The sequence below is a fragment of the Adelges cooleyi genome, unplaced genomic scaffold, assembly GCF_023614345.1.
Source record: "Adelges cooleyi isolate 19-005CV unplaced genomic scaffold, UGA_ACOO_1.1 ACOO_flye_CR_arks_rails_tigmint_CR_PRNA_2, whole genome shotgun sequence".
In the NCBI taxonomy this organism is placed as follows: Eukaryota; Metazoa; Arthropoda; class Insecta; order Hemiptera; family Adelgidae; genus Adelges; species Adelges cooleyi.
Window position 1 is genome coordinate 4,221,373 of NW_026095860.1, and position 27,284 is coordinate 4,248,656.

Genomic DNA, 27,284 nt, shown 5'->3' on the forward strand with positions numbered 1-27,284 from the left:
GTATTAGATCAACAAACAAAGAGATGTAAGTTTTGTATTAAAATATAGTTTATTTCCCAGTAAAAAATACATAATACAATTTAATTGATGGTAAAATGTAATAAAATTAAAATACAATGAACACAATAAATTAAACCCTAGATATATATTAAACCACATGAGGTGGTTTTATCAATTTATTTAAACCTTAAATATTATTTTTAGTAGATAATTAAATTGATAATGGAACTTGAGATTTTGATAGTTTTTGTAACAAATGATTGGTTATAACTAATAAAAGAATAATTCAGTACACTCTAAAGCTATTTAAGCACCACACATCGTACAAGCATCTCTATTTTCCAATGAACATATCAACTGCTTCATACTCAAAGCTTCATCTTTTTCAGTTTGACTGGCGACATTGTTAGATAAAGTACTTTTGTTTACTGTAAATTGAATTGGATCGGCTGCCGGTCTGGTTCGTAAATAATACATGCCTGTCTTAAGTCCCTAAAATAGTATTAAAAATATTAAATAACACTATTTTCGCTAGATAAGAAAACACAACAATACCTTTTTCCATCCATAAAAGTGCACCGATGATATTTTACCAATGGATGGCTGTTCGATGTGAATATTTAACGATTGTGATTGATCTATATATGCGGCTCTGTCAGCTGCCATATCCAAAATTATTTTTTGAGATAACTCCCAATTGGTCTTGTAAAGGTCTTTTATTTTATTTGGTATACTTTCTATTTTCTGTTAATTGTTTAAAAATTACATTTATGATATTAACTGTTACACACAATTTTATGTTGTTCTCGCATAAAAACATTTGAATGACAATTATTCATACCTGAACGGATCCTTTGTAATATATCAATTCGTTTCTCATATCTTCATTCCAAAGATTTAATTTGATTAGGTCATTCAATAAATGGCGATTAACCACCTACACATTGATGGAGATATAAATAACCTACACCTTATATATTCATAAGACCATTAGATAAAATTAAGCTTAAAATACTTACACTGAATTCTCCACAAAGGGTACGTCTATAGTATAAATTTGTGGTGTATGGTTCTATAGATTCGTTGTTACCAAGAATCTGAGCTGTAGAGGCAGTTGGCATTGGAGCTAACAACAATGAATTTCTTACTCCACATTTAGCAATTTTTGTTTTTAATGTATCCCAATTCCATAGATCAGTTGGTTCAACATCCCACATATCATACTGGAGAATCTAATACAAAACATAAACATACAATTGTAATTTTTTTACACTAGAAAATTTGATTACATTTTTTTCTATAATAAATAAGGCTTTAAACATATTTTTCCACCCTACTCCTCCTCCTTAACTTGGGTTTTTTAACACCTAAAACTGTTAGTCAGTCTGACAAGAGAAAACAATTTCTCTGATTTAGGTTCATTATTTAAGGAGTTAGGGTTTTTAAAAAAAATTGAAACTTCAAAATGTTGATAATCAATGTCAACAATCAATGATAACAAATATTAAATAATACGAGATATATATATAAGGAACTACATACTCCTTTACTTATAGGTGAACCTTCATAAGAAGTGTAAGTTCCTTGGACTTCAGCTAATTCACAACTAGCTTCCAAAGCGCCATAATACAAAGTTTCAAATATCTGAATATTGAGTTTTCGGGACTCAGGTGATCCAAACGGGTAGCGCATTAACAAAAACAAGTCAGCCAATCCTTGAACACCTATGCCAATAGGACGATGACGTTTGTTTGAAACTTCAGCCTACATATACATAAAAATGCTATTTATAAAGTCATTAGATAAAAACAAAATACACAATTAATACTTACTTCTACCACTGGATAAAAATTAACATCGATTACTTTGTTCAAATTTTTAGTGACTATTTTAGTAATTTTTAATAGCTTTTCAAAATCATATTCACCATTAGGTTTCACAAACATATTTACAGCAATTGAAGCAAGATTGCATACGGCTACCTAAGAAAAAAAAAAAATATAAATTCCTAATTTGCTCTTTAAAAATTAATTAATTTATATCAACTGTAAAAAAAAAAACTAAGAGCTAACTGGCCAATAACAAACTACTTTTATATAAATTGTATAAATTACATAATATTAATGTAAGCCAATAATTTAATGAACAATTTTCATTTTTTATTAATTTTTTTTTAATATTTCCACAATGTTACTCTGGTTTTTATTTATACATTTTTCTTTTGTTAATCATAAATTAATTATATTAATATTCATATTCTATAAAAAGAAAACGAAAGCCAAAATTGGTCAATATCACTTTATTTGGAACAGATCTTTAATTTAAATTATTATTATCAGTTATTAAGAGAAATTACTTTAATGAAGCCCAGTTGACCTACCCTAACCAAAGAACATATTTTAATAAAAAATACCTCTTCTGGTGAAGTATACTGAATAACTTCAGTACAAAGATTGCTACACTTAATCGTGCCAAGATTTTTTTGATTGCTTTTAGCATTACAGGCATCTTTATACAAGACATATGGCATTCCAGTTTCAATCTGTGAAGTTATTATACGAAACCATAATTCTCTAGCTGAAACCTGCCGATTATAAAGTTTTTCATCCTCGTATCTGAAATCAATAATAAAATTGTTGGCTTTTTTTCTTTTAAAGCTTTGGCAATAGATGCCATTAGGATTTTTGTTTATTCGAAACTCATTGGTCACCTATCTAAAATCAATCAGCAGTGGAAGGTGACCATCGTAGGCCGTTAGTTTTAGTGTAGACTGTATTACATAATAACGCTACATTTTTCAAAATTGGATTTGTATCTTACTTTTTGTAAAGTTTTACAAATTCTTCACCCCAGACATCTGCAAGGCCTGGACATTTACGAGGGCACATCAAACTCCATGTTTCATCTGCTTCTACGCGTCTCATAAATTCATCGGGTATCCATAGAGCCAAGAACAAATCTCTCGTCTTCTCTTCCTTGTCACCAGTATTTTTTCGTAATTCTGTGTATGTGTAAATATCTGCATGCCAAGGTTCGACGTAAACAGCAACAGCACCAGCTCTCTAATTATTTTAAACAGAATCCAAAATTATTTATTTTACATATTAATACAAATCAATATTATTATGAATAATTATAACTTACTCTACCGCCTTGATCAACATACTGAGCCAAATCATTTAAACACTTAAGCTGTTCAACGAGTCCGGGTGATTCTCGTTTAGGGTATGTTTCCCATGTTGTGCCAGCTGCGCTTGTATTATGAACGTGTATACCAATTCCACCAGCAGATTTTGAAATTTTGGCACAAGTCGTTATTGTTTTTGCCAAATCATCCAGAGAATCCGATTTGTTGGCTACCAAAAAACAACTAAACTATATGGTATTAGCTATTGGTACTTGTTATTTACTTAGAGTTTCAACAAAAACGGTTACCTTGAAAGCTGGGGTTTAGGTGTCGCTGCGTTAAACATTGTTGGAGAAGCATGAGTAAAATATTTTAACGACATCAAGTCGTAAGTTTCTATAGCTGAGTCAATATCTTCACCGTGAATACCAATTGAAACCCTCATCAACAAATGTTGTGGTCGTTCAGCAACTTTATTATTTATTTTAAGCAAATATGATTTTTCGAGTGTCTAAAATGTTTTAATCAAAAATGTAATACTTAACTCAAGCACAGAATTGATTTTTACCTACTTTAAAACCAAAGTAACTATAGGTGGAATCTCTATCGTGGTTTATAGCATTATTTAATCGATCAGCATTTTTCATGACTATGTTATAATGATATTCGGAAATAATAGGCATACGGCTCTGATTACGTTCGTTGGTCATGTTGTGTAAATCGTAAATAACATCTAAAATAATAATTACACAAAATAAAAAAAAGCACTAAGTTGCATTACACATGATATATACCACTAAATTTTTCCTTTGTTTCTTTATAAAGGTTAGAAATAGCAATACGAGCTGCAAGTAATGCATAATCTGGATGTTTAGTAGTTAAATAAGCAGCCGTTTCAGCTGCCAAATTATCAATCTGTACAGTGCTAATTCCTGGACATAAATCACTGATGACGTTAAGTGTTATCTCAGCCTAAAATTAAAAAAAAAAAAAAAATTATTTAGAAAGTAACATAAATAAATCAAATGATATATAATATGCTCCATAATTGTTACATGCGTTCTTAAGACGCATTATTTTCAAAACCTGTCCACAATACCTCTTTTGGCACTCGGCCACATTTTTCCAAGTCTATCAAAACCTATACTTCAATTTTTCATTTCTCTCTACATGTGTCAATTAATTTCTTAAAAAAATATAGGCTTTAGTGGTAATCCTTGTGGACCTTCTTGGCATAAATCTAAATATTAGAAATATTAAAAAACAAACTAGGTATTTGTTTTAATTTTAATTTTGATTTACAGTTTGGCAAATCGGTGGTTCTACCCTTTCGTCGATTGTTTGATGTTCATCATCATAAGTGTAATAATATACATTTAATGTACACAGAGTAAACAGTAGATTATTTTACTATACTTAAAAGTGACAGTCTAACGGCTGTGGATCTTCTGGCCTTATTGACATTAAGACATATTATGTTGGCATATTTGCCACTAACAAAGCCATACGCAAGAAGAAAATGTGGCATCAAATTTTAGGGAAAAACTCCTTATAATTTAATTAATATACCACAATAAAATAATAATTACTTTATATAATTTACCAATGATCTTAAATAGTTACTTAAAGACAGATTAAGTTATATTATGTACTGTTGGTAAATAAATTAATAATTTTAAAATAGAAATTGATAATGTTTTTAAGAGAAAATTCTAACCCTTGATTTGTATCTCAATTTCAAAGGTGCCTATTAATAAACTGTACCCAATCAAACAAGGAATAACTGTTACCCTAAGTTATGTTTTTTATCACTTTAAAAAAGTAACTTTTTAAAATAGAAATATTTAAATATATAAGCCAATTCAAAGCCGTTAAAAAAAAAAATAATAACCGGATCAATAAAGTTCATATCAAGTCCATCACAAAGTTTTTCTATTCTCGAGGTTATCTTATCCATCAACACCTCTTCCAGCTGACCGTCTAAAAGTAATTAAAACATTAATAAATTAATATGTATTTCAAATATCCAAAATATACAAGTACATACCACGTTTTTGGACGAAAAGCTTAGTTTTCGGTTTACTTGAACCGTTTGTCATCGCTTCCATGTTATTAAAATTAATTGTAATATCAATAAGAAAATTGTTTTGTTAAATCTGTGAAATAAAAAACAAAATAAACGTTATTTCAATACAGAAGGTACACTGTCCAACAAAATATGATGGAATGGACAAGAAATGTTGCAAAGTACGGTTAAGTCAATCCCCACATATCATAAACCGTAAATAAAACATTAAACACAATGCGTATTATGAGTTTCCCGCCTTTTTCACATAACGAGTAGTATAATATTTGAGTTATAAAATTTATAATACACCGACCCTATGCCAGCTGCCGCTGACTGTATAGGCTATAGATAAGTATATAAACCTAACCGCTATAGCCTATAGCAAGCAATATATAAGACTCTATATACCATATATACCTATACTCCTATATATATATATATTTCATGTTATACCACAGATTACTAAAACAAGTGTGTTATCAAGTAATCACAACATGTCTGCTGGCGTTCTCTCGTAAGGAATACACGGCCGCCCGAGAACACCGGCAGCCATTTGCGGTTACCATAAGTTGCTGACCTACCTATTATTTTTGGTCATGTGAGAAGTGATCAATCATCAAGGTATTCATTGCGTCCATTTTGCGATCATATTTTATATTATTACCGTAGATTATCAACGTATATACATTTGATCTATGATCATATTATGAAGTATGGTAGGCCGGAATAATATAAATACAACTCTCGAATGCGCTTAAGGCTTATAGTTGATCAATGTTAAGCGCCTTAAATAAGATTCATCAAGGAAAACTATTATAGACTTTTCCCCAAAGTTTACAACTGTCCTGATTTTTTTAAGTTTGGCCACCGTTTAATTATTTTATCGGTTGGGAATTTTAGGGTAACCCTTTACCCTACAATAACTGGTATAATGCGAACTTGGCTTAAATACTTGGAACCAAGTAGGAACTCCGTCATCCGTGTGACACTTGTTATCAAAGGCCGTAAGTGGGAGACGGATACGATCTTGTAACTGGGTCTAGGTCTGGTAACACATACACCGAAAAGCGTAGCCGTTTTACTCCTGTGTCGGGTACAAAAGTATATCAATCTGCCGACCCGTTTTTGACTATTCGAGCGTCAAACATTACTTTTGTGACCACAATATTGAAACAAAACGGCTACGCTTTTCGGTATAAGTAGTACCAGACGTCCTTCCTACGATCGTGATCAGAATCATGATAAGGCAGTCGCGGCCGATGTTTGTGGATAATAATATCTAGAAACCCTGGTTATTCACAGCATAGATGTAATAATAAGTCTATGATTTACAGGCACGATTATAGATAAATATTATACATCTATGAATTATGATATAATTCGTGTTTACAGGGGCACAGCTGCAGCTGATACAGGTGAAACCAGATAGTAGATCGCCAACACGCGGTGGTGCCGATAATGGCTAAACCTGCTATGATTGCCGAACAGTTGAAAACTTGAAACGCAGCAGATGTTGCTGATTGTTGTACTTGATATTTGGCGGGAAATAAACATTGTGTCATACATTTTAACATTTGCGACTTTTATAGTTTTATTTATTACCGTTTACTCGTTGAAACATGCCAGCTGGAGCTTAAACTGTTGTACCAGTACAGGAAACAACATTATAGGCATTAGTTCATGTGCTGTGCTTTCCCGCCAATACTAACTTTCATTGTGATTTATATGGCTACGCTATTATATTTACGCTAGTAACGAACAACCTACTTTACATGTTGTAAAATAAAATACACATAATTTCAACAATCGAAGTATAAGAAATGGCCGACATCAAGAAACATTTGTACGTTAAGAAACGAGGTAAGAAATCACTTATACAGCATAAATAATACATTCTATTGAGTTTTAATGAACGAATGTATTATCTGAAAATGTTATTACAATTAATACAATACGAATGCGGTTAAACTTATCTTTAACGATATTAAAATTGAATTTGAAAATTTGATTCCTGACAAACTAACTTAAATACAAAGCTGAGAAAGTATCGGTTTTACAAAGATGTTGTGACGTGTTTAGGTTTTTCTGAATAATCTGACATCTAAATAATATCGATAATCTTGATAATCAACTGTTTGGATAGCTTCAAACATTAAGAAATATTGATAATTGGCAATAAATTTTCAATCAAAAATAACAATATCTTATGGAATATAGAAAAGATTACAACACTTAAATCTTATTAATCATTTTTTAGCATTTTTTATAAACAATAATTGGTTTTTATAGATGGTAGCGTTGAAAGTGTTCATTATGATGCAATTATAGCACGTATCAAACAGTTATGTTATGGTCTAGATTCAGAAAACATTGATCCAGTAAGTTTTTTTAATTATTAATTTTTTACTTGACTAATATCAACTTTTAAATTATTACTAGGCAGCCATGGCTATTCATGTTATAAAAAAATGCCTATACCCTGGTATAACCACATCGCAACTTGATGATGCTGCTGCAGAAATGGCAATTACAATGACAACTATTCATCCTGATTATGGAAAACTAGCAGCTCGTATTGCAATTTCCAATTTACATAAACAAACCAAAGACAAATTTAGCGGTAAATGTTAAAAACTTATATGTAAAGTAATAACTAATATCTTTGTATATCTCAGTTGACTGTGTTTTAAATTTCCCTAGATGTTATGAGTGATATTTATCATAATAATGAATATTGGAACATTGGAATATCAGATGATGTGTATGAAATAATTATGAAACATAAGGATCGTTTAGACTTGGCTATTAACAATGAATATGATTATAATTTAGATTATTTTGGGTTTAAAGTAATTATACAGCTTTAAATTGTCTTTAGAACATCATTTGATTAATTAATGTTTATATTTTATTTTCCTAGAATTTTATGAAATATTTTTTAGCTAAAGCTAACAATCAAACAATCGAACGCCCTCAACATTTGCTTATGAAAATAGCTGTTGGCATTCATGGGGATAATATTGATTCTGCAATTGAAACTTATCAGATGCTATCGAATAAATTGTTCATATTTTCTCCAGTGGTATTACAGTTGCAAGCTGCTGCTAAAAAAATGAATACTCCCGTCATAAGGTATAAAAAATTATTATTGAGAAGTTCCATAAAAAAAAAAATTTACAGATCAACATTAAACAAAAAAATAAGGTCTATACAATTTGTATAAAATTATAAAAATGTGTTTAAATGTATTGTGAATTGCTTAAATTACAAACATACTTTACCCTATTACATTTTATGCAACTTGTTTGTTGTTAATTTCTCAAATTTGTTTATAGTCATTATTCTGTGGCAATGCTACATGACAGCATTGATGGTATTTACAACACGCTGAATCGTTTCTCCAAGTTTGTTTTACCTTATTCAACTACAGCTGTCCATGTTCACAAAATACGTGCTGCAGGAACATACATTCGTGGTAGTAACGGCAAGTCTAGTGGCCTACCTTTGATGCTGAAACAATACGATACTGTTGTTCATAAGTGCGAAACACTTGAAAGACCCAAGAGCATGAAAGGGTTAACAGTGTATTGTGAATTGTGGCACGCCGATATAATGAAAGTTTTGGATCAAACAAGAAAAACTGCTATTGCTGATTTAAAACTTAAAGATAGTTATATAGCTCTATGGGTACCAGATCTGTTTATGAAAAGAGTAATAAGTGATCAAGTGTGGAGTTTCATGAGTCCTGATCATTGTCCTGGTCTCATAGACGTTTATGGAGAAGAATTTGACAAATTATATCAAGAGTATTATACTAGTTCATTATTTAAAATAAGTGGCGTATTCGTAAAGTATGAAGTATTGACTGTGTGTAATAAAAATCATATACTCGCGAATAGTGTACGATTTTCATTGCGAGAACATGCATGAACATGATTACACACAGCAATGAATACCCTTACGACTCGCTACTGAATGGTATTATAATAATAATAATAATAATATATTCCATAATTAATATTTGTAGATACGAAGCCAAAGGAAATAGTTATGTATTAAAGCAAATTGAAGCGAAAAAACTATGGTCAATTATCATACAGTCTCAGATTGAAACTGGTTTTCCATTAATTGTCTATAAAGACGCGTGCAATTTAAAAAGCAATGAACAACATTTAGGCACAATTCAGTGTGCTGGTCGTAATGGTGACACTGTGCAATTTACTGCACCTCAAGAAGTAATTAATATAAAATTATAGCATTTTTAAATCTTTTGTGGGATGATTGTACTTAATGAAGTTTGTTTGACTACATGAAGAATCCTTTTAGGTACAAGCACCTAAATGCACATCATGTCAACTAACACAAATGTGTCTAAAAATAATTTTATTTACTACTTTTTAATCGAATACATTATTATAATTACATATTAATAACAATAATTATAATTACATTATTATTCTAATCTCAATCCCTTCCCCCCAAATAGAAAATTTTTTTTTTTTTAATTCATAAATTTAATGGATGTATACAATTTTGAAAAGGAAATTTCAGTGTTACTGATATTTTAATTTTGTTTAATAGATATAGGTTTATCCCCTTTTAGGGTTTTTTGAATATGTACAGGTTTGCCCAATAAATAACAATAACTTCTTAATATTAATCAAGTAAAAGTAGTGTGGTGTTCTAATAACATAATTAATTTTTAAAAATCATTATTTCCTCTCTTGACAAATATATGTTGCGTAGTAATAATAAAAGGGTTTGTTAACAGGTGGCTACAGCTACAACAGCTTCAATTTCTGTTGATAGATTTTTGACATCAGAAAATACTTATGACTTTAATAAACTCAAATATGTTGCAAAAAAAGTCTCTTATGATTTAAATCAAATTATTGAAAATAACGGAAAATTAATCAATGAAGTAGGTATTTAAAGTAAAAATAAATTGTATTCTTAGTGTTCATTTATTGACTTTCCGTATTTTATTTCAGGAAAAAAAAAATCTTCTAGGAATCAAAGAAAATCAGTTGTCAATCGGTATTGGCATTCAAGGACTTGCTGATTTATTTATAAAATTGAGGTATGCTTTTGACGACCAAGAAGCAATCGAGCTAAATAAAAAAATCCATGAAACCGTTTATTATGGGGCTTTAGAAGCTAGCTGTGAATTAGCTGTAAAGAAAGGTCCATACAAGACTTATGCTAACAGTCCTGCGAGTAAAGGGGTAAATCATTAAATAATCGTTGACAATTATTATTCCTAAATTGATGCATTGTATACAGTTATTACAATTTGACTTATGGAAAGTTACACCTACCAATTTATGGGATTGGAACAGTTTGAAGAAGAAAATTGCTGAACATGGACTGAGAAATTCTCTTTTAACTCTTTCTTCTATTACTGAAATTGAGTCTCAGTTACTTGGGAATGTTAATTCTGTTGAACCCTTGGACACTAACGTAAAATGTAGATATATTTCATTTGGAGAAAACAAACCCAAAGAGTTCCAGGTGCCTGTAATCTTTTATTCACAATTGCAATTCTAAATATCTGTGTAACCTATATTTTGAATATAATACTAATTATAATCTTAAACTTTAGGTTGTAAACCCGTTCCTACTAAAAGATCTATATGACCGCAATCTTTGGAATGAAAATATTATATCAGAACTAGTAAATAACATGGGTTCTGTTCAGGTGTGTTAACCATACATGTCTTATATTTTTATTATTGATGAAAATTTCAAATTTCTATAATGAAGTTGTGAGCACACACAGCGTGTACCCTTATGACATCACCACTACTTGTGGCTAATAAGATATAATTTGTTTAGGATATTAAAGACATTCCAGAGGATTTGAAAAAAATATACAAAACAAAATGGCAAGTCGATCAGACATCATTAGTACGTATGGCAGCTGATCGCGCTCCATTTATTGATCACTCGCAAGCACTTTCACTTTATATGATTAATGCCAACGAAGAAGATGTTTCTAATATACACATGCTATCGTGGAAACTTGTAAGTTAGTAAAATAACATTAAACTTTCAGTTTTTAATCATTCTTATTTTTTTGATAGGGTTTAAAAACTGGTTCGTACCAATTAAGAGTAAAGCAAAGCGATGAAGATATACAAGAGTAAAATCAACCTATATTGATTGCAGACTGAGATTATTATTATTTCAATTATATTATACCTAAATAAGCTTTTTTAATAAATTTTTTATATAAAATTGAAATTATCTTCATTGAAAAGGTGCTTCAGCAGTAATAAACTAGCAGTAAAGATACATTTTTAAGATGACTGGTGGCTTAGTAGTAATTAATGAATCTGTTGAAACTTATATCTAACGAAAATTCTTTCAGTAAACTATATGAACCTTATTTGCGTATAATATCCATTATTATGATAGTTACTAAGGTATTGCAAACCATTTATTTCTAACAATACCTACTAAATGATGTACAGCTTAATCAAACCCTTCAAAATCAGAAAAAAAACAGATAATATACATAATACATTTGATATATAAAAGCTCTATAAAATATACAAACATTAAAAAGATTTTGCATTGTATAATTTTGCTATTGCTGTCCAGAAATAATTTTTAGGGTGAAACCGTTGATTTTAAAGTATAGAGATAAGTCTAACATCAGTTCATCTGTAAAATATGACGAGAGTACCTCTGCAGCTTGCTCAAATTGATTTCTCTGATTTTATACAGCACCTATATTATAAAATCCATACTAAAACTATTAACAATAATTTACTGTTAAATTATTAAATAACTATTTTATATTTTGTTAAACGGTAAATGTTTTTAAATTCCACATGTTTTATTTTATTTACAAAAAAAAATTAGTTTAATTGCATCAATCTTTAAAACGTTTGACTTAACAGCTCTGGTCATCCATGAGACGATCCGCCACTTCATAAAGAATTTAATCGAGTTAGGTGTATCAATTCTCATTTGATTCTTTTGGAAACCTTCATGTGTCAAGAATACTGACTCGTCATACACTAAATCACCCAGCTGAACGTCAACTTCTAACGACGCTCTTTGGAAGAGATTCAGCTAAAATATAAGAATATTTCCAATTCATAAATTCAAAATAACTTGTAAATTAAAGAATAAGTTACATTACATCGCAGTTGCAAGTCAGTTAAGTTTAAAAACGTTTGTCATAAGCATCAAACGCCAAATAAAATGTCGTTCAGCAGCGAAGAATAAACTTTTCATTCAGAGATTCATCTAAAATATAAAAAACATTTCCAAAATGCACAATGTTTTCTTGTGGTTGCCATCCGCTTAGTTTCTTTGTATGTTGGAGAATCCTGATTAAAAGTATAATTTTAATTTTTGTTTTCAACATAGAACTTACAGTAAGTGTAGCGAGTTAGTCTTAACTTATTTTTATTTTTTTTCGTCGGTGATTCTTAAAAAAATATATTAAATTATTATTTTATTATTAGGTACTTCAACATTTTTTTAGAATTTTTAAAATTATTTGGTTTAAAACTAGAAAGAAAAAAAGCCAGTACAGTGGGGACGGAGAGGTCACAGGTCTACGGATTTTATTATAATTGAAAGTGATAAAATCACTTTTAAATAAACGCTTCGATGCGAATCTGCGGATAGTATGTTCAAACCAGTTATAGCGATTTAGAAGATATCGTGGGAACAGCAATAATGTACTTAAAATTTAATATTTAGTCTTGTGCAGGGTGGATACGATAAGGGTTGATCGTCTGTCTATAAAAATGTAGGTACTGTCATTGTTACCCATGTATCGTAATTAACAATATAATGAAAATACTTTCATTACCTGTTGACTGTTGATTCACTCACACATAGCAAGAAACTCACTCACTCACACTAGAAACTGACTACGGCCAAAGTGTAAATTTACCCTATGTTTGGCGTTTTTCCTTAATAAAATAAAAGTTTGAATACAGATTTTTGAGAAAATTGTATGTTATAGTTCTATTTTAGATCGATCTACCTTCGGTCTAATTTCCAGATCTAAATCTCTAAAACTTTGCTTGAAAAAGTGAAATAAAGAAAATAATTCTATCCCTTCTAGGGGAAAGGGTTTATGATATTATTTTGGTTCGTTATTGTTAATCGATAGTACTATACTTGAAGAACAATTCATATAAGTTTGGAATTTTTTCGACTATTTTTAAAAAAGTTATAGAGAATCGTAATTTTAAGTTGAAAAATTCGTACATTTTTTGGGTGTTTTTCTCGATTTTGATGGGGAAGGGGTGACTTTTTTTAATTTTTGGCCCAGTGTAGTACCTGAAGTACCTTCCAGGTATGATTTCTGATCTATAAAGTTATTACACAAAGAAATCGGTTCAGTGGTTTACGAGATATCGTGGGTTCAGACACAAAAAAAACACATCATAGTAAAACCAATACCTTCTTAGCTCTGCACCGAAGCTAAAAAGTGTTTTAATTTTTCATAATTTTACTGTGAATACTCTTATTTGTATATTAATTTACTAGTTAAGTTGTTATACTTACGAAAAAAGTTGATTCATCGCTACTGGACGACATTTTATTTTGCTTATGATGCTTATGCCAAGTGTTTTTAAATTTCACTGACTTGCAACTGCGCTGTAATTTTGTATTTATTTTGAATTTATGAATTTAAAGTATTCTTGTATTTTAGATGAATCTTTCCTATAGTGTCCTTAGAAACTGACGTTCAACTGGTACATTTAACGAACGACGAGCAGTATTTCTGACACATAAAGGTTCCCAAAAATATCAAACAAGAATTAATATATTTTACCCAGTTCAATATTTTTTTAAAACTACGGTCGGCTAGGCTGGCATTTGTTCTTATTTGCTCAAAAATCAAAATGACTTAATGTTTTAGTTTTCATTTAAAATGACGCACGTTAATTCAAACATTGTACGAAGCGACCGTGTTATTAAAAATAATGTAGGTCAATGCACAACATTTTGTTTCGTAGTAGTTAAATAATATTTTAATAAAATAACTATTACTAAATCGATGTATACCTTTTACTTAAGTGTTTATAATGAGTAAAGTTAACTATTTGTATTTTGATGATACCGTGATTAAATAATTTTCATAGTTATAAATCAATTTATTTTAGGAGGAAAAAAGTGAAAATGATTTTTATAGAATGCACAATACGTTTTCTGTAAGTATAATTTTCTATATTACACATAATTATTATAACACGCTTTTTCGATTAAACTTTTATATCTATTGCTAAATATTTAGTTATTGCTATTTATTTTTCACAGCTTTTATTATTATGATGATAATGGGAGCTCCTAAAACTCAATAATGATTTTATAATAATAAGATTTTTTATTTTGTATAATAATGATCGTTTGTGTTTGGCGTACACGTGTAGCTCCTTAGAATAATTTAATATTGGCAAAACCACATACACCAACGCCATGACACATTCTGTTATCGAAAATTGTTGCCTGTTTTATGGGCTAACTCTACACAAGTATTATTTTCAGTCGGTTATCAAATAGTTTGGAGAGGATACTGATAAAAAACCGCTTAGATTCTGTCAACCCGGTGATTATAGCCAATTTAATATTTAACAGTAAATTATTATTGTACATGTAAATTAATTGTAATAAGTTAACTTAAATGGACTGGTTGTTTGTTAAAAATAAAATTATGTAATCATTATTTGTGTCAGTTTTGGTTATTGACGTTGACTTTTAAAAAATATGTTTAATAAAATACTCGATTTTACATGCAACTGTTTTTAGAAAGCTTCAGAGTATTCCTTTGAAAAAATGAAGTATAAAAAGGTATCCCTTCCTTTTGACGAAGATTTTATAAGGTAAAAATTAAAAGTTAAAAAAACTGGTGATTTGTATTCTAAACATACTATTAATTAATCTTACATTTCACAGTTCAATTCAAGACCCTAACAAACCTACTGTAGTCGTTTCTATATTTGGAAAATCTTCAGTTATTTCAAAATCGTGTAAAGCTCAATTTGTTAACAATATCTACGACCGTGCTTTATTTAATTCATCTTTAGTAAAAAGCCCTACAGTAAATGTCAAAAATCAGGTAATTAATTATATATGGCTGTATTAATATAAATTAGCAATCATGTGTATTATGATAATTTATATAATCATTGTTGATAAAAATTATAAGGTAATTGAATTAATTGATTTTAATATGCATTTTTTTTTAAGACAACTATTGAATGTTTTTATGACGAACCTGGCAAAGTCGTTTACCTTCATCTAATTGGTATATTTGATACCCATGTACTTGTTCAGAATATCGAAGAGTTATCAACGGAAATTGAAGAAAAGGTAACATGAATTTTTCATTTATTTTGTATTTTATTGTATATAAAACTGTAACTAAGTATAAACCTCATTATTTGTAGTGTTGTTAATAGTTAATATTTATTGTAATGTTTTAGGGTTTTTTAAGAGTATGGTCTACACTTAAATACAATTATGCGTGTTCATTATTATTTTTATTCAGTATATCTCACATTCTTATACTTACACATCCAGTTCCTATATTCGACACTAGTTACTTAAGTTATTTTAAAGCTCTTGATTGTTCCAGGTATGATTTGTATTGTATTTATATTTGTAAATATATATATATATATATATGTGTGTGTTTCTTTTAATATTCCTTTAAAAATATAATTTTTTAGATTGAAGTTTCTCAGCATTATTAAATCTGTTCTATTAAAAGTACAAAATGTATCACCTAATTGGATTGAGAATACTAGATTTTGTTCACCAAGACTACTGTTTTATTATGAAACATGTCCAGCAGAATTTAAAAAAAACAAGTATATAGTACATATTAATGTTTATAAAATTTGTCAATTAATTAACTATGTTAAACAGACAAGATACAGGACCATGCCATCCAGGTTTAAAAAAAGCTGAACATTCCTTAGAAGACCAAATATATAGTATTCTTCGAAAAAAAAGGATCATTTCAAATATAAGGTGATATTTGAATTTGTTTTATTTAAATCAATATTTTTAAAATAAAAACCCCTTTACATAGCTTAGAAATCTAAATAATTTTCAAATTATCTGAAGTTTAAATTACTGACAATAATGTATTACTAATAAAGAATCCTTATTACTGTATTAATAAATATATGCTAATAGATGTGTGTGTATTTATGTATACACATTTTGTATATTTAAATATTACATTTTTTATTTTTTTTCTAGCACCAATTCATTGTTTGCCATTCCTGCTAACCAAGAATATGTGTTTATGAATGATTCGCCTGATAGTGTTTTAGATTGGAATGAATTTTTTACTAATTCATTGATAACTATTTGTAATAGTTCATCTGTTGGTAAGTTTATATTAACGATTAATCTTTAGCCTTGCAATGATAATAATAACCACTTTAAGAAATTATTGTTTTATTTTATAGTATAATATTTTATGTTTATAATAATTGATTTCTTGTTGAATAAGTTATTAAATTCAGTGGGATCATTTAAAATTGTATTTATATTTATATTTTTCTGATTTGTTAGTTTTTAAAACGATAGAATCTGACTCGGGATTCTGTGCTTAAACATAATATTTTGTCAAGATAACTTGGTAGTTATGTAATTATTTCTAAGGATTTATTTATATTAGTTAAATATTTAAATAGATTTTATATGGTGTTCACAAAAAAAAAATTAGATGTAATGAAAGCTATTATTATAGCTTATTTTGTTATAAACTGTTCAGCAAATATAATATTAAAGATATTAATTAAAATATCAAAATTAAAAGTTATACCACAGTACTGTAAAGTTATTAATTACAATATATTTCTTTTTATTATAGTAATTAAAGATAAATTTCAAGACTGTGAAATTGATGAAGTAATGGAACCAGATTTTTTTATCAAATGTTTGTAAACAATTATAACTAGGCTATAAAATATTCCATAAGTCATAATTAATTCAATTTTACTGTAATTTTGTAGCACACACTTTTAAAAAGTTTTTGTATGATCATATTGAAGTAGCATTTAAAAAAGGATTTGATGATAACATTGGCAGGCATGCTACAACGACAAACAATTATTTTGAGGTAAATAGTAGTACTTCTTATCTTTATGTGTACGAATACTTCAAATTAACCATGATTAGAAATAATTTGCATATTTAAATATTTGTTAAAACTTATGAGTATAACCAAAAATGTAAAAAATGTATTTGAACATCTTTCGAACTTGATGTTTGTTTGTTAGTTAATAGCTATAACAAAGCTGTCGACTTATAATGCAATATGTATTTAATTACTTTAGGCACCTGCTATTGGTATGTGGTGTGAAGTAGCAAATAAGATGTACAATTTATTTGTTTTGGGCGAGGATCTTGATGAGGATGCTAATATAGCATTTGAGTCCATGAAATCATTGTTAGATATTGATACTAATTTTAGCGAAAGACGATGTCAAAAGGTCCAACCTATTGCTATGGCAGCTTATCAAGACAATTTACCGTCACATTACAACAGAAATTATCACGATACCAAAGTACGTAATATTACAAATAATGAGTGAAGTTTTTGTTTTTAATTACTAGCTTTGATGCATAGCTATGAAGGTAAGTTCTACTGTTTTGCATCTAAGATTTTCTTTCAAAGCGATTTTATCACTTTCAGCTATAAAATCTAATCAGTTTTTTCTAAGACTTTTATATGTTTTGTATGTTTTATGTTTGCAGGTAGCCCAAGCACTTTCTGTGTTTGCTCTTCACGCTAGAGGACCACTGCTTGATGACTATATACAAATTCTAGTCCAAGATTGTGATAAAATATGGCAATCGGGTCGTCAGATGTGTGAAACATTGTCCTTAACAGGAAACCCTTGTACACAACCTTTACATAAAGGTGGTACTGTTGATGGACCAAATAAGGAACCAGAACAAGATGACAAGTAGATTTATAATTTAAACCTGGATGACTGAATGCATGCTATAGTTTTTACTCTTTAATGTTACCATACTCGCTTGATCGTATCGATTAATACATTATTTGTTTATTGTTTTTTGTATATAAAAAATATTTTTCATTAAAATTTTTTTCGGGATGAAATTAAAATATGTATCTTTACTTTTCTGGTAACCAGGGATTACTAATTTACAAAATACTTCACTACATTTTTTCATTACATACCTTTATTATTTGATATATTTTGAGTATAATAAAATAAAAGTACCATTGAAAAATCACAACATTGTATTAACATGTTATAATACCTATTTATAACGAAAAAAAACATAATGTTTAATATAAATTTGCGTATAGTAATTTTTTTATAAATACTTAATTAAATACTTGATTATTGATTTGCATGAAAAGTAGTTTAAATTAAAAAAAAAAAACAATTGCTAATATATAAAATTACGTATAGTTACAACTACTTTTCTTGTTTTTGTATGCTTTTCTTTAAAAATTATATTTGCATTTTCTTATAATGTATCACAATGTATTTATATTTTAATTAGTTTAAAAAGTGATCACATTTACATTTTGCTTTAATTAAAGAGAAAAAAACTAAATTCTTGTTCAGAGTAGTTTAAATAGTTTCTAGCAGCAAATATCAACTTTTAATGGGATTACAGCCCAATTAATCGAGACGAGTTATTCACTATGGAACACTCGAGCAGCGTCGTGTATTTGTCAGCATGTAACTGTGGTCATAAACAAGGCACGCGTGAAGATCCATTCACAATTAGAGCAGCCAACTACGATTTTTATCAGTTAATGGCTAATGACTGTGTTTGTGGCTGTTTGGATCAAATCAATTTCCCTGTATTTCAACCCAGCACCCAAGATTATAGGTAAAGCTAATAATAAGTTAATTTTAATCTAAGAAGGAATTTAATTATAAATCAATATTATTCAGAGCGGCACAATTATTTGCAAAACCTCCTGTAATTGCTGGCAGAAAAAACAGCGCAGGGTTGTTACATACACCTACCCAACTGGGTCATACAGAAGGGCTCAGCTTAGGAGGTAAAAAAAAACTGAACAACATTGTTTTTGTCTGGAAAATATGATATCGCATTTTATGCACTGGTGTAGTCTTAAGAGTATACGCTATGTGTATAATCTTTTACTCTTTTATGTTTGCGTGTACTCATAAAAAATATGAAGAATAGTACACACAATGTATACCCGCTGACTACATCACCGCTTATACGTTTAGGAGTTTTTACTAGTTGTCATTCTGTGGACCCAATCAACGATATTTTGGGCGAAGTGTCACGAAATAGGGATATTTCTGATAGACAAAGTCTTGTTCCAACGGAATTGACTAGTAGACCAAAAAACGAAGAAGCTGTAACCAGTAATCAGATAGTTATCCGAGTCACTGACACAGACAGCGATACAAGAGGTGCGTATGTTTTTCATCATAAATATGTCTTGAACGAAAAATCATATAATCTTTATACTTCATACGATGATAAAAACCTAACAAATTTTTTTTTTAATGCATCATTTTTTTATAAATAAATTTTAAATTGAAATCATTTTAATAACTAAGTCATTAAGACTGAAAAATATGCTTAGTACATTTTTTAAGTTACTAAAAAATAATTGACTAAAAATATATTAAATTTAAAAGTAGAATTGGTAAAAAAACTTGAAATTGTTTTAAAAAGAATTGTAAATATGGGGTTTTCCATAAAAAGTTTGAAGAGACATACGTTTGTAATAGATTAACATTTTAGTATAAATAATGCAAAAATATTTTATAAATTATATTTATTATAATGTTGTATTATATTTATTAATTATAGATTTTACTTATACAGATTATTTTTAATTGTATAGAAAAGTCATTGGTTCGACAACCAAGCACTACAGAATACCTCCCTGGGATGTTGCACACCGAGTCGCCTAACAGTCTTTTACCACAATATCCATCTTGGTCACTAGTTTGTTTAGGCTCATCGTGTTTGTACTCTCATAATATTGGGCTTCAAGAAACACAACACCCTGGATTTTTAAACTCGACAGCTTATCTTCTACCTTGGGATGTAACTGTTAGACTAGAACACCATCCCAGAGATCGTTATTGGAATACTGATAAAAATAAAATTAATTCATCGCCTATTCAACGAGGTCGTAAAGTCAAAGGTTCAAGAGGTACCTAATTATTTGATCATAAATATATTTATTTTTATAGACAAAAATGGCAAAATATTAATAACAAAATTATTGACAGTGAAAGATAAAACTTAATTGGCAATTTCTTATAACTTTTAAAATTTTAACTATTTAGTTAAATTTTTAACTTAATCAACTTTTAAAAATCAAATAGTTACTAATATTTTAGTTTGATAATCAAGTTTTGAATCATTATACTTGGAGCTGTTAGCATTTGAAAGAGTTTGTCAAACCAGTTACTGATCAATATTTTTTTTTAGAAGACGATTCTTAAAGTTATGTTTTTAAAATGTTTTTATGTTGCTATTTTCGCCAGATCTCATTTAAATTTATTGTCTATTACTAAAAAAATACTTATATTTCTACAGAATTTTCTGTTAAAATATTCATTGGGGTAGAATATGAATGCCCAAGAGGTCATCGGTTTATGTGCTCAGCTCCTGATAAAATATTGACTACAGCCAGTAATGGTATAGTTAAAGAAAATGGAAATAAAGTATCAAATTCAGACATGCCATTATACTTTCCATGTCCGTGCAGGTATAAATTCTATATCCGTAAAATATATTTTTTTTTCTATAATGATTACAGTTTATAAACAAACTATTAAACATAAAAATTTTATTTATTGAAGTAGTTCGGCTCCCTTAATGGCTCAACTCATGAGAATTCACATAGTTACTCCTAAAGCTCCAGTGCACGTGACTTTAAATCCTATGGTACAACCAGACGAGAATGGGCCGATATTTGTTACAGGATTTGACAAGCCAGTTGAGCTTACACAAAGCACTTACTGGGTTCTCCGATTGCCGTATCCTTTTATTTATACCAACTATATGAATATTATTGTCTAACAATTTCAATTGACGACTCAATTTTACAAATTTAAATTTGCTTAAACGGTACAATTTGTATTAAGTTGGATGAATACTAGTTAATATTTTTTTAACACCGAGAGTTTATTTGGAATGCTATATGGTTGGGTTAGTATCTTGTCCTTAGTTAAACTTGAAGGGAACAGAAAGGACCATTTTATACAAACTGAACCGATATTAAAACTTTTTGTTTTTGTTAAAATTAGTAAATAAGTTTTAGAATGAGAATTCATAAGTACTGGTGTATTTGCTATCGTTGGAGCATAAAAAAAAAGTTCTATTATGATTATATAACATAGATAGCATTTCTATTGTCAATTTAAATTTATTTTCACTAATAATTATATTTTTATTGTGGTTAGGGTTTATTCATAGTTGTAGCATTTCTATTTATACAGCTAACTTAACTATATAATAAACAGTTACATTTATGCTGGTGACCGTGGACCATATGTTCCACCTAAAGATCCTTCACAAAAAGTTGGAAAATTACTTAAAGGAGTATACAGTGTAGCAGAAGCAACAACAGACAACAACAAACTTAATGTTTAAATTAAATTATTTTATTTTATTTTTTAATTACAAATATTTATGTAATATTTGGCAGATATAATGGAAGGAATATATTCGTTACAATATTTGGCACACATCATAAAAAAAAACAAATTATATAATATATAAATTGGTAGTAAAATTAACTTAAATGTAAGCTTAAGGTTCACATTGTGCATGACTATATTTTTATTTGTACAAAGTTAAATTTGATCTATATTAAAAATTAATATTAGTGGTTTCCTGTACTTTAACATAATATAAACAAATGTATATAAATATAAATTTTGATAGGTATTTAAATTTTCATTGACAAGGCATTTAAAAACAAAATTGAATTTATATTCTTATGTACTCTTAGAAATATCAGTAATGCAATCACAAGTAGAACTTTTAGACAGACGAGGTTCTTTGTATACTAAGCGTAAATGCTTTGACAGTAAATCAGCATTGGCACTTTCCAACATAATCACTTTCTTTTGTAACACACTAAGATGTCTTGCCATATTACGTAATTCTTTTTCTGCCATCGCAAATCTGTACAAAATAGTTGGTAATTAAATACAAATTTTTTAAGTATTTTATATGCAATATATTTTACCGGAAATCAATATTACGCTTTTCATCTTGCAGTAGTCTGTAATCTGTTTCCACTTGCTTGCGAAATTCTTCTTCAGTTTTAAGCCTATGGTTCTGTATGTTTATTTGTGTTTTAAGAGATGACATTTGACATTGACTAGCTTCCAAATTACCTCTATTGCAATTAAATCAAAAACTAATATAAAACAATTTTAAGTAAAAATGTTTTGAATTTATAAGACAGTTGCCATCTGGGGCTCCCAAGACCTTAATAAAATATGTATTTAGGTAATTACAACTTAAAAATAGTCTAAAATGTTAAGCCTGTTTACCAGCCTAATATAAACAAAATCAACGGGCCCAATCTATCCTTTCGACTGACTTTGCACATTTTTTAGAACAAATAATTTATTATTGGTGGTCAATGTGGGTCCATAGGTGGCAACTTTATTCATTTTAATTTACATGAATACCAAATGTAATTAATATTCAATTTTAGTATATTTACCTTAAAGCTTCTATTTGCATTTTTCTTTTGGATTTATAATGTAAATGTTTGAGTGCGAGATTATTATATTTTTCTCCAAGAGAAGACATTAATGCTTTTTGCATTTCGTAATCGGCCTATAAAGGCAAATTTAATTTTAAACAGATGAATTAAATTGGCTTTATAGTTTCCCATTGTATTAACATGTAAATTGTAACATAATTATTACTGTTTGTTTAAAAATGTTTTATTACTTTATATTACAAGAAAAAACTATATTATTATTCTTTTCTAGTTTTTATATCAAACATTTATTTTTTCTTATAAATAAAATGAATAAGTAGGTTTTGTTTATCATGTGTTATTTTTATATTTTTAAGAAAAATGGAAAATGTATCAAATAATCTATCAATAAATACTATTTATGTAATTACTTGTAATTGTTTCAGTTCTTCTGATTTATTTTTTGAAGTTGCATCAATAAGTACAGTAGACAATTTTCGAGGAGTAGCTATATTACTAGACATGAGACTCGGTGGTGTTGATTCTGGACTATTAACAAACATTTTTCAAATCAACTAACTTTTTTAAAGTAAATTATTGTTATTTATCATTTCAAAATTACTTTATAAAAATAATAATTTATTCAAAGTCACAGTACTACTACTAAACAGTAGTAGTGCTAGTAGAAATTAGGTTATACAATTTTCAGCGAGTTATTATAACGCCTAAAGTGAAGCCCTAGCCACTTTAAACACCTTAATGCCGGGTTGTACAAAAATGTATTAGTTCTACGATTGGTCTAAATACAGTTTATAGAACTAATAAAGTTTTGTGCAACCTAACATGAATTCAAAAATAAAATCTTAATTTTTTTGTAAAATATTTCATTCTATTGGTATTGTACTTAAAAATAATTTTATTTTATAACAAATTTTACTAGATCAGTTTAAAAATTCAATAAAACAATAACAGATGCGTCAAGTTCAATTTTTTCAACAAGGTGAAATTTAGTTGTATCCAGTGGCGGACTTTGAATATAAGAAATTTAAAGCAATTTTAATTCTATTGTACAATACGCAAAATGTATATACTTACTCAAATACTCTAAACGCATCAATGGTACTTTGGTATTGATTATTTTTTATATCTTGAGATCTGTTATGTACATCAATTCCAAAATTACTTATCGATATAGTTTTTTCACTAAAAATTGTATGTAATTGAAAATAAGGTTACATTTATACATATATTTATGAGAAGCAGCGGATTTTAAAAAAGGGACAGGAGACAGTCATTTATTTTTAGTTACTTTTAAAATATATGTGTATATATTCAGAAATATACATACATTCTAAATAATTAAAGATAGTCTGCAATAAAAAATTATGGTATTATTCGATTTATATTAATATATATGAAAACAAACAGTATTAAATAAAATAGTACCTGAATAGCTGTATGCTCATACTTGATGTATCATCATTGGTAACATTTTTATTCCACGATGTTGAGTTATCTAAATAATAAACAATTTAAATTAATAGGCAAAAATACAACTTAGTAGGAATACTTTATTTTATGTTTTTTTACATTTATATTTTAGCATGCTAAATAGTTTTAACATAAAATAAAAAACCAGTATTACTACTTAATGAGTAACAAATAGGTTAAAAACAAACAAGCACATTCATGCAAAACTTTTAAAACTAATTTGAAATAATAAATATCATATGTTAAATATATTATAGAATTATAAAAACTAATTTTTAATTTCTAAATTGAACATAAAAAAATAATAAATAGTATATCTATTTCAGTATATTTTTAGTATACCTGTTCCAGTTCAAACAATTTTATACATAATAATAGTGTATTTATATCTTAAAATTGGCACATTAAAACAAAACATATACTCTTAGGCTAAATTTATTTTTAATTGCATAAAATGTTTGTTAAATGCTTTTAAAGCTAATATGCACAAAATTGATTTTTACCTAATACTCTATTAACAAAAAAAATATAATGTTTCATGCAACTTCTCTATTTAGAGCTTAAAATTATTTGTAAATTTATTGGGTACTTTTTATCAGATTTTTTTTTATTTTAAGATTTAAAGTTTTTTGAAAACAAATTATTTTTAGATATAAAAAATTATAAAGCCAAGATTTATATTTAAAAAAATGATTCTCTAGTATTTTTTTAATTTATTGTAAAAAAATTAAATAAACATGAAGTTTTTAAAATTGCTTTGAGAGAGAACATAGTACAAGTTGAAATATTTCTATTTATACGTATCCTTGTTTTTACATGGAAAAACAGTTTATATGGCCCCTTAATTATTATCATTTATACTACACTAATTTTATTTAACTAATATTACAATTTGTAGTCATAAAATATATAAAACACACAACTATAAAAGATACATATTACATTAATAAACCTAAAAATGCCGCCAGTAATTTATTTTAGTTTTTAGTAAATAAAAAATAAACAGCAATAGCCAAATACACTTAACAGAAGAAAAAACAACTATACATGTTTACCTAATAATGAATCTTTTCCATCAGGTTTGTTCAACACATCTGATAACTATGATTATATTAAAATAATGGAAGTAATATTAATGTTAGTCAAAGGTTAAATACAAACTGTAATAAGTTTTTTTTAAATTCTATAAACTTATTTTATTTAGATCATATTTATATAACAAACCTAAATATTTGTATAATTTTCAACAAAAAAAAACTTATTTTTAAATAATTTAATAAATTATATTACAGTAAGTACTATAGTTACCTCTTTTGATAATAAGTGTGTATTATCTTCTGTTTTATCTATGTCACAGCTGCTATATGCGTTTAAGCGATTCTCAAGTTCTTTCACTTGTTCTTCTAATAACTCTTTTTCAGCAGATACCTTAAATAAAAATTTGATTTTTTTACTTCTTATTAGTTCATGTACTTTTAAAAAATGCTTACTTTAATAATTTCTTCTAATAATTTTTCATTTTTTTCTATACCTTCTCCATTATCCTCTACACATTTAAACTTTTTTAGTATACAAACTTCATTCGTAAGTGTCTTATAATAAAAAATTAAATTTGAAACCTGTAAATAAGTTTAGTAATTAATAGTTATCTTAATTTATTGATATGATGCAATATATATTTAACTAACTTTATCACAAACATTATCACCATCTAACGATTCTAGCTGACTTAGTTCACATTCAAGTCTTGCAACTTGCTCTGCCAATACTGCCATTGTTTTTTCCATATCATCAATGCGTTTATCGGCAATTACTCTTATATGAACCATATAATTTTCCATATCCTGAATATAATTATTAATAATATATAGTACTGACTACTGAGCATTAAAAAATATTGAATATTCACTTCAAGCTCTTCATTTTGCTTTTGTCGAAGTTTATCAATCATTTTCCTAGCATTCTGCAAATTAATGTCAGCATCTACTAGCCACCTCCAAACATGAATCAATTTTTCATCGGCTTTAAGTCGATTGAAAACCATACCTTCTTTTTCAAATCGTTTCTCAATATCAGACCACTCGTCTTCACACTAAATTAATAAAAGTTTCTTTTAAACATGTTAAGTGATATACTGGCACATGTAATAATATTTTAATTAATTACCATAATTTAAGATCTTTAAAAACAATTTTAAAATGTAGTTATAATTATACTTTTAAAAATAAATTATATGGCAGGTAGGTAGCTTATACTTTATACACATAAGTTAATGTTAAAACTAAACGTAGTTTTAAACGACTTAAACAAATGATACAACTAATAAAATTTACATTAAAAATGGAATACTTTTCCATAAAATTACTAAAATATAAATTACAAAACAAAAGTTAATTTAACGAACGACGATCTAAATTTTAAGCACGACTAATAATTCTGGTTAAGTATTATGAACTGAGGTAACTCTCCGTACTCCGTTCCGAATCCAGTCTAGACTGTTGAGTGTTGGGTATTAAAACAGTTTAGTTCTAAGCTCTAAGTTCTAACTCCTATTATTATTACTCTGAGCTCCTATCACAGATTATATTATTAAAATCTGTGCTTCTATCAGAAATTTAAGATGATGTGTTATCATAAATAATCAAACGAAAATTTGTTTCTTCAATACTGAGCAGCTGTTTCAACCACAGATAATATATAAACACACTAGATAGCGGATGACATATATATATATAATAGTGTAAACATTGCCTTCTTAGCAAATAACCGCAATGACACATTAATTAATTAAATAAAAAGTTTATTTTTTAATGTGAACAATAACATTAATTGTTACCTTCCTTCTTTTTATGATTAATGTATAATATTATCTTGATCCGTCATAATTATTTTTTAAGGTTTTT

At 28.0% G+C, this 27,284-nt stretch overlaps 4 protein-coding genes across 7 annotated transcripts; 2 read left to right on the plus strand and 2 right to left on the minus strand.

The window, feature by feature from the left end:
* Nucleotides 1-30: 30 nt before the first annotated feature.
* On the minus strand, nt 31-5,542 carry LOC126833958 (ribonucleoside-diphosphate reductase large subunit). The gene is made up of 14 exons (XM_050565567.1): nt 5,175-5,542; nt 5,019-5,107; nt 3,922-4,099; nt 3,700-3,860; nt 3,436-3,638; nt 3,145-3,370; nt 2,821-3,062; nt 2,414-2,615; nt 1,833-1,982; nt 1,543-1,764; nt 1,020-1,232; nt 842-937; nt 556-744; nt 31-492 (listed from the first exon to the last, which is right to left on the minus strand). The coding sequence occupies exons 1-14, from the start codon at nt 5,233-5,235 to the stop codon at nt 307-309; spliced, it is 2,418 nt and encodes an 805-aa protein (XP_050421524.1). The 5' UTR covers nt 5,236-5,542; the 3' UTR covers nt 31-306.
* An 834-nt stretch (nt 5,543-6,376) lies between these two features.
* Nucleotides 6,377-11,583, plus strand: LOC126833305 (ribonucleoside-diphosphate reductase large subunit-like). The gene is made up of 14 exons (XM_050564559.1): nt 6,377-6,504; nt 6,588-7,055; nt 7,485-7,573; nt 7,635-7,815; nt 7,896-8,044; nt 8,116-8,327; nt 8,531-9,001; nt 9,223-9,430; nt 9,967-10,116; nt 10,187-10,420; nt 10,479-10,706; nt 10,798-10,893; nt 11,031-11,219; nt 11,279-11,583. The coding sequence occupies exons 2-14, from the start codon at nt 7,016-7,018 to the stop codon at nt 11,339-11,341; spliced, it is 2,310 nt and encodes a 769-aa protein (XP_050420516.1). The 5' UTR covers nt 6,377-6,504; nt 6,588-7,015; the 3' UTR covers nt 11,342-11,583.
* A 2,764-nt stretch (nt 11,584-14,347) lies between these two features.
* Nucleotides 14,348-23,105, plus strand: LOC126833414 (nonsense-mediated mRNA decay factor SMG8). Of its 3 annotated transcripts, none has more exons than XM_050564738.1 (19): nt 14,348-14,380; nt 14,976-15,049; nt 15,123-15,285; nt 15,417-15,539; nt 15,653-15,804; nt 15,899-16,039; nt 16,098-16,202; nt 16,437-16,567; nt 17,056-17,121; nt 17,198-17,304; nt 17,522-17,752; nt 17,943-18,154; nt 18,843-19,061; nt 19,127-19,236; nt 19,430-19,618; nt 20,059-20,373; nt 20,763-20,934; nt 21,029-21,205; nt 21,692-23,105. In XM_050564738.1, the coding sequence occupies exons 1-19, from the start codon at nt 14,363-14,365 to the stop codon at nt 21,819-21,821; spliced, it is 2,835 nt and encodes a 944-aa protein (XP_050420695.1). In that variant the 5' UTR covers nt 14,348-14,362; the 3' UTR covers nt 21,822-23,105. The 3 variants fall into 3 exon arrangements, with proteins under 3 accessions (XP_050420695.1, XP_050420697.1, XP_050420698.1); XM_050564740.1 differs by having other exon boundaries at nt 21,032-21,205; XM_050564741.1 differs by lacking the exon at nt 14,348-14,380 and adding an exon at nt 14,665-14,775 and having other exon boundaries at nt 21,692-23,104.
* Nucleotides 21,888-27,069, minus strand: LOC126833415 (uncharacterized). Of its 2 annotated transcripts, none has more exons than XM_050564743.1 (12): nt 26,548-27,069; nt 26,291-26,473; nt 26,070-26,225; nt 25,872-26,000; nt 25,690-25,809; nt 25,437-25,482; nt 24,337-24,406; nt 23,986-24,045; nt 23,322-23,439; nt 22,909-23,024; nt 22,423-22,575; nt 21,888-22,358 (listed from the first exon to the last, which is right to left on the minus strand). In XM_050564743.1, the coding sequence occupies exons 1-12, from the start codon at nt 26,548-26,550 to the stop codon at nt 22,169-22,171; spliced, it is 1,344 nt and encodes a 447-aa protein (XP_050420700.1). In that variant the 5' UTR covers nt 26,551-27,069; the 3' UTR covers nt 21,888-22,168. The 2 variants fall into 2 exon arrangements, with proteins under 2 accessions (XP_050420700.1, XP_050420699.1); XM_050564742.1 differs by having other exon boundaries at nt 21,889-22,358; nt 23,986-24,093; nt 26,548-27,068.
* Nucleotides 27,070-27,284: the final 215 nt, after the last annotated feature.

Coding starts and splice junctions, on each gene's coding strand:
- LOC126833414 (XM_050564738.1), top strand. Junction 16,568..17,055: donor TTGTAATAGTTCATCTGTTG/GTAAGTTTATAT, acceptor TTTTTATTATAG/TAATTAAAGATAAATTTCAA. Junction 20,935..21,028: donor TACTTTCCATGTCCGTGCAG/GTATAAATTCTA, acceptor TATTTATTGAAG/TAGTTCGGCTCCCTTAATGG.
- LOC126833958 (XM_050565567.1), bottom strand. CDS start 5,235: ATGGAAGCGATGACAAACGGTTCAAGTAAACCGAAAACTAAGCTTTTC. Junction 4,100..5,018: donor ATATGAACTTTATTGATCCG/GTTATTATTTTT, acceptor TTTTAATTTTAG/GCTGAGATAACACTTAACGT. Junction 938..1,019: donor CCCTTTGTGGAGAATTCAGT/GTAAGTATTTTA, acceptor ATCAATGTGTAG/GTGGTTAATCGCCATTTATT.
- LOC126833305 (XM_050564559.1), top strand. CDS start 7,016: ATGGCCGACATCAAGAAACATTTGTACGTTAAGAAACGAG. Junction 7,816..7,895: donor AACCAAAGACAAATTTAGCG/GTAAATGTTAAA, acceptor AAATTTCCCTAG/ATGTTATGAGTGATATTTAT. Junction 10,421..10,478: donor ACAGTCCTGCGAGTAAAGGG/GTAAATCATTAA, acceptor CATTGTATACAG/TTATTACAATTTGACTTATG.
- LOC126833415 (XM_050564742.1), bottom strand. Junction 26,226..26,290: donor AGCAAAATGAAGAGCTTGAA/GTGAATATTCAA, acceptor AATTATATTCAG/GATATGGAAAATTATATGGT. Junction 22,576..22,908: donor ATGCAAATAGAAGCTTTAAG/GTAAATATACTA, acceptor TAATTGCAATAG/AGGTAATTTGGAAGCTAGTC.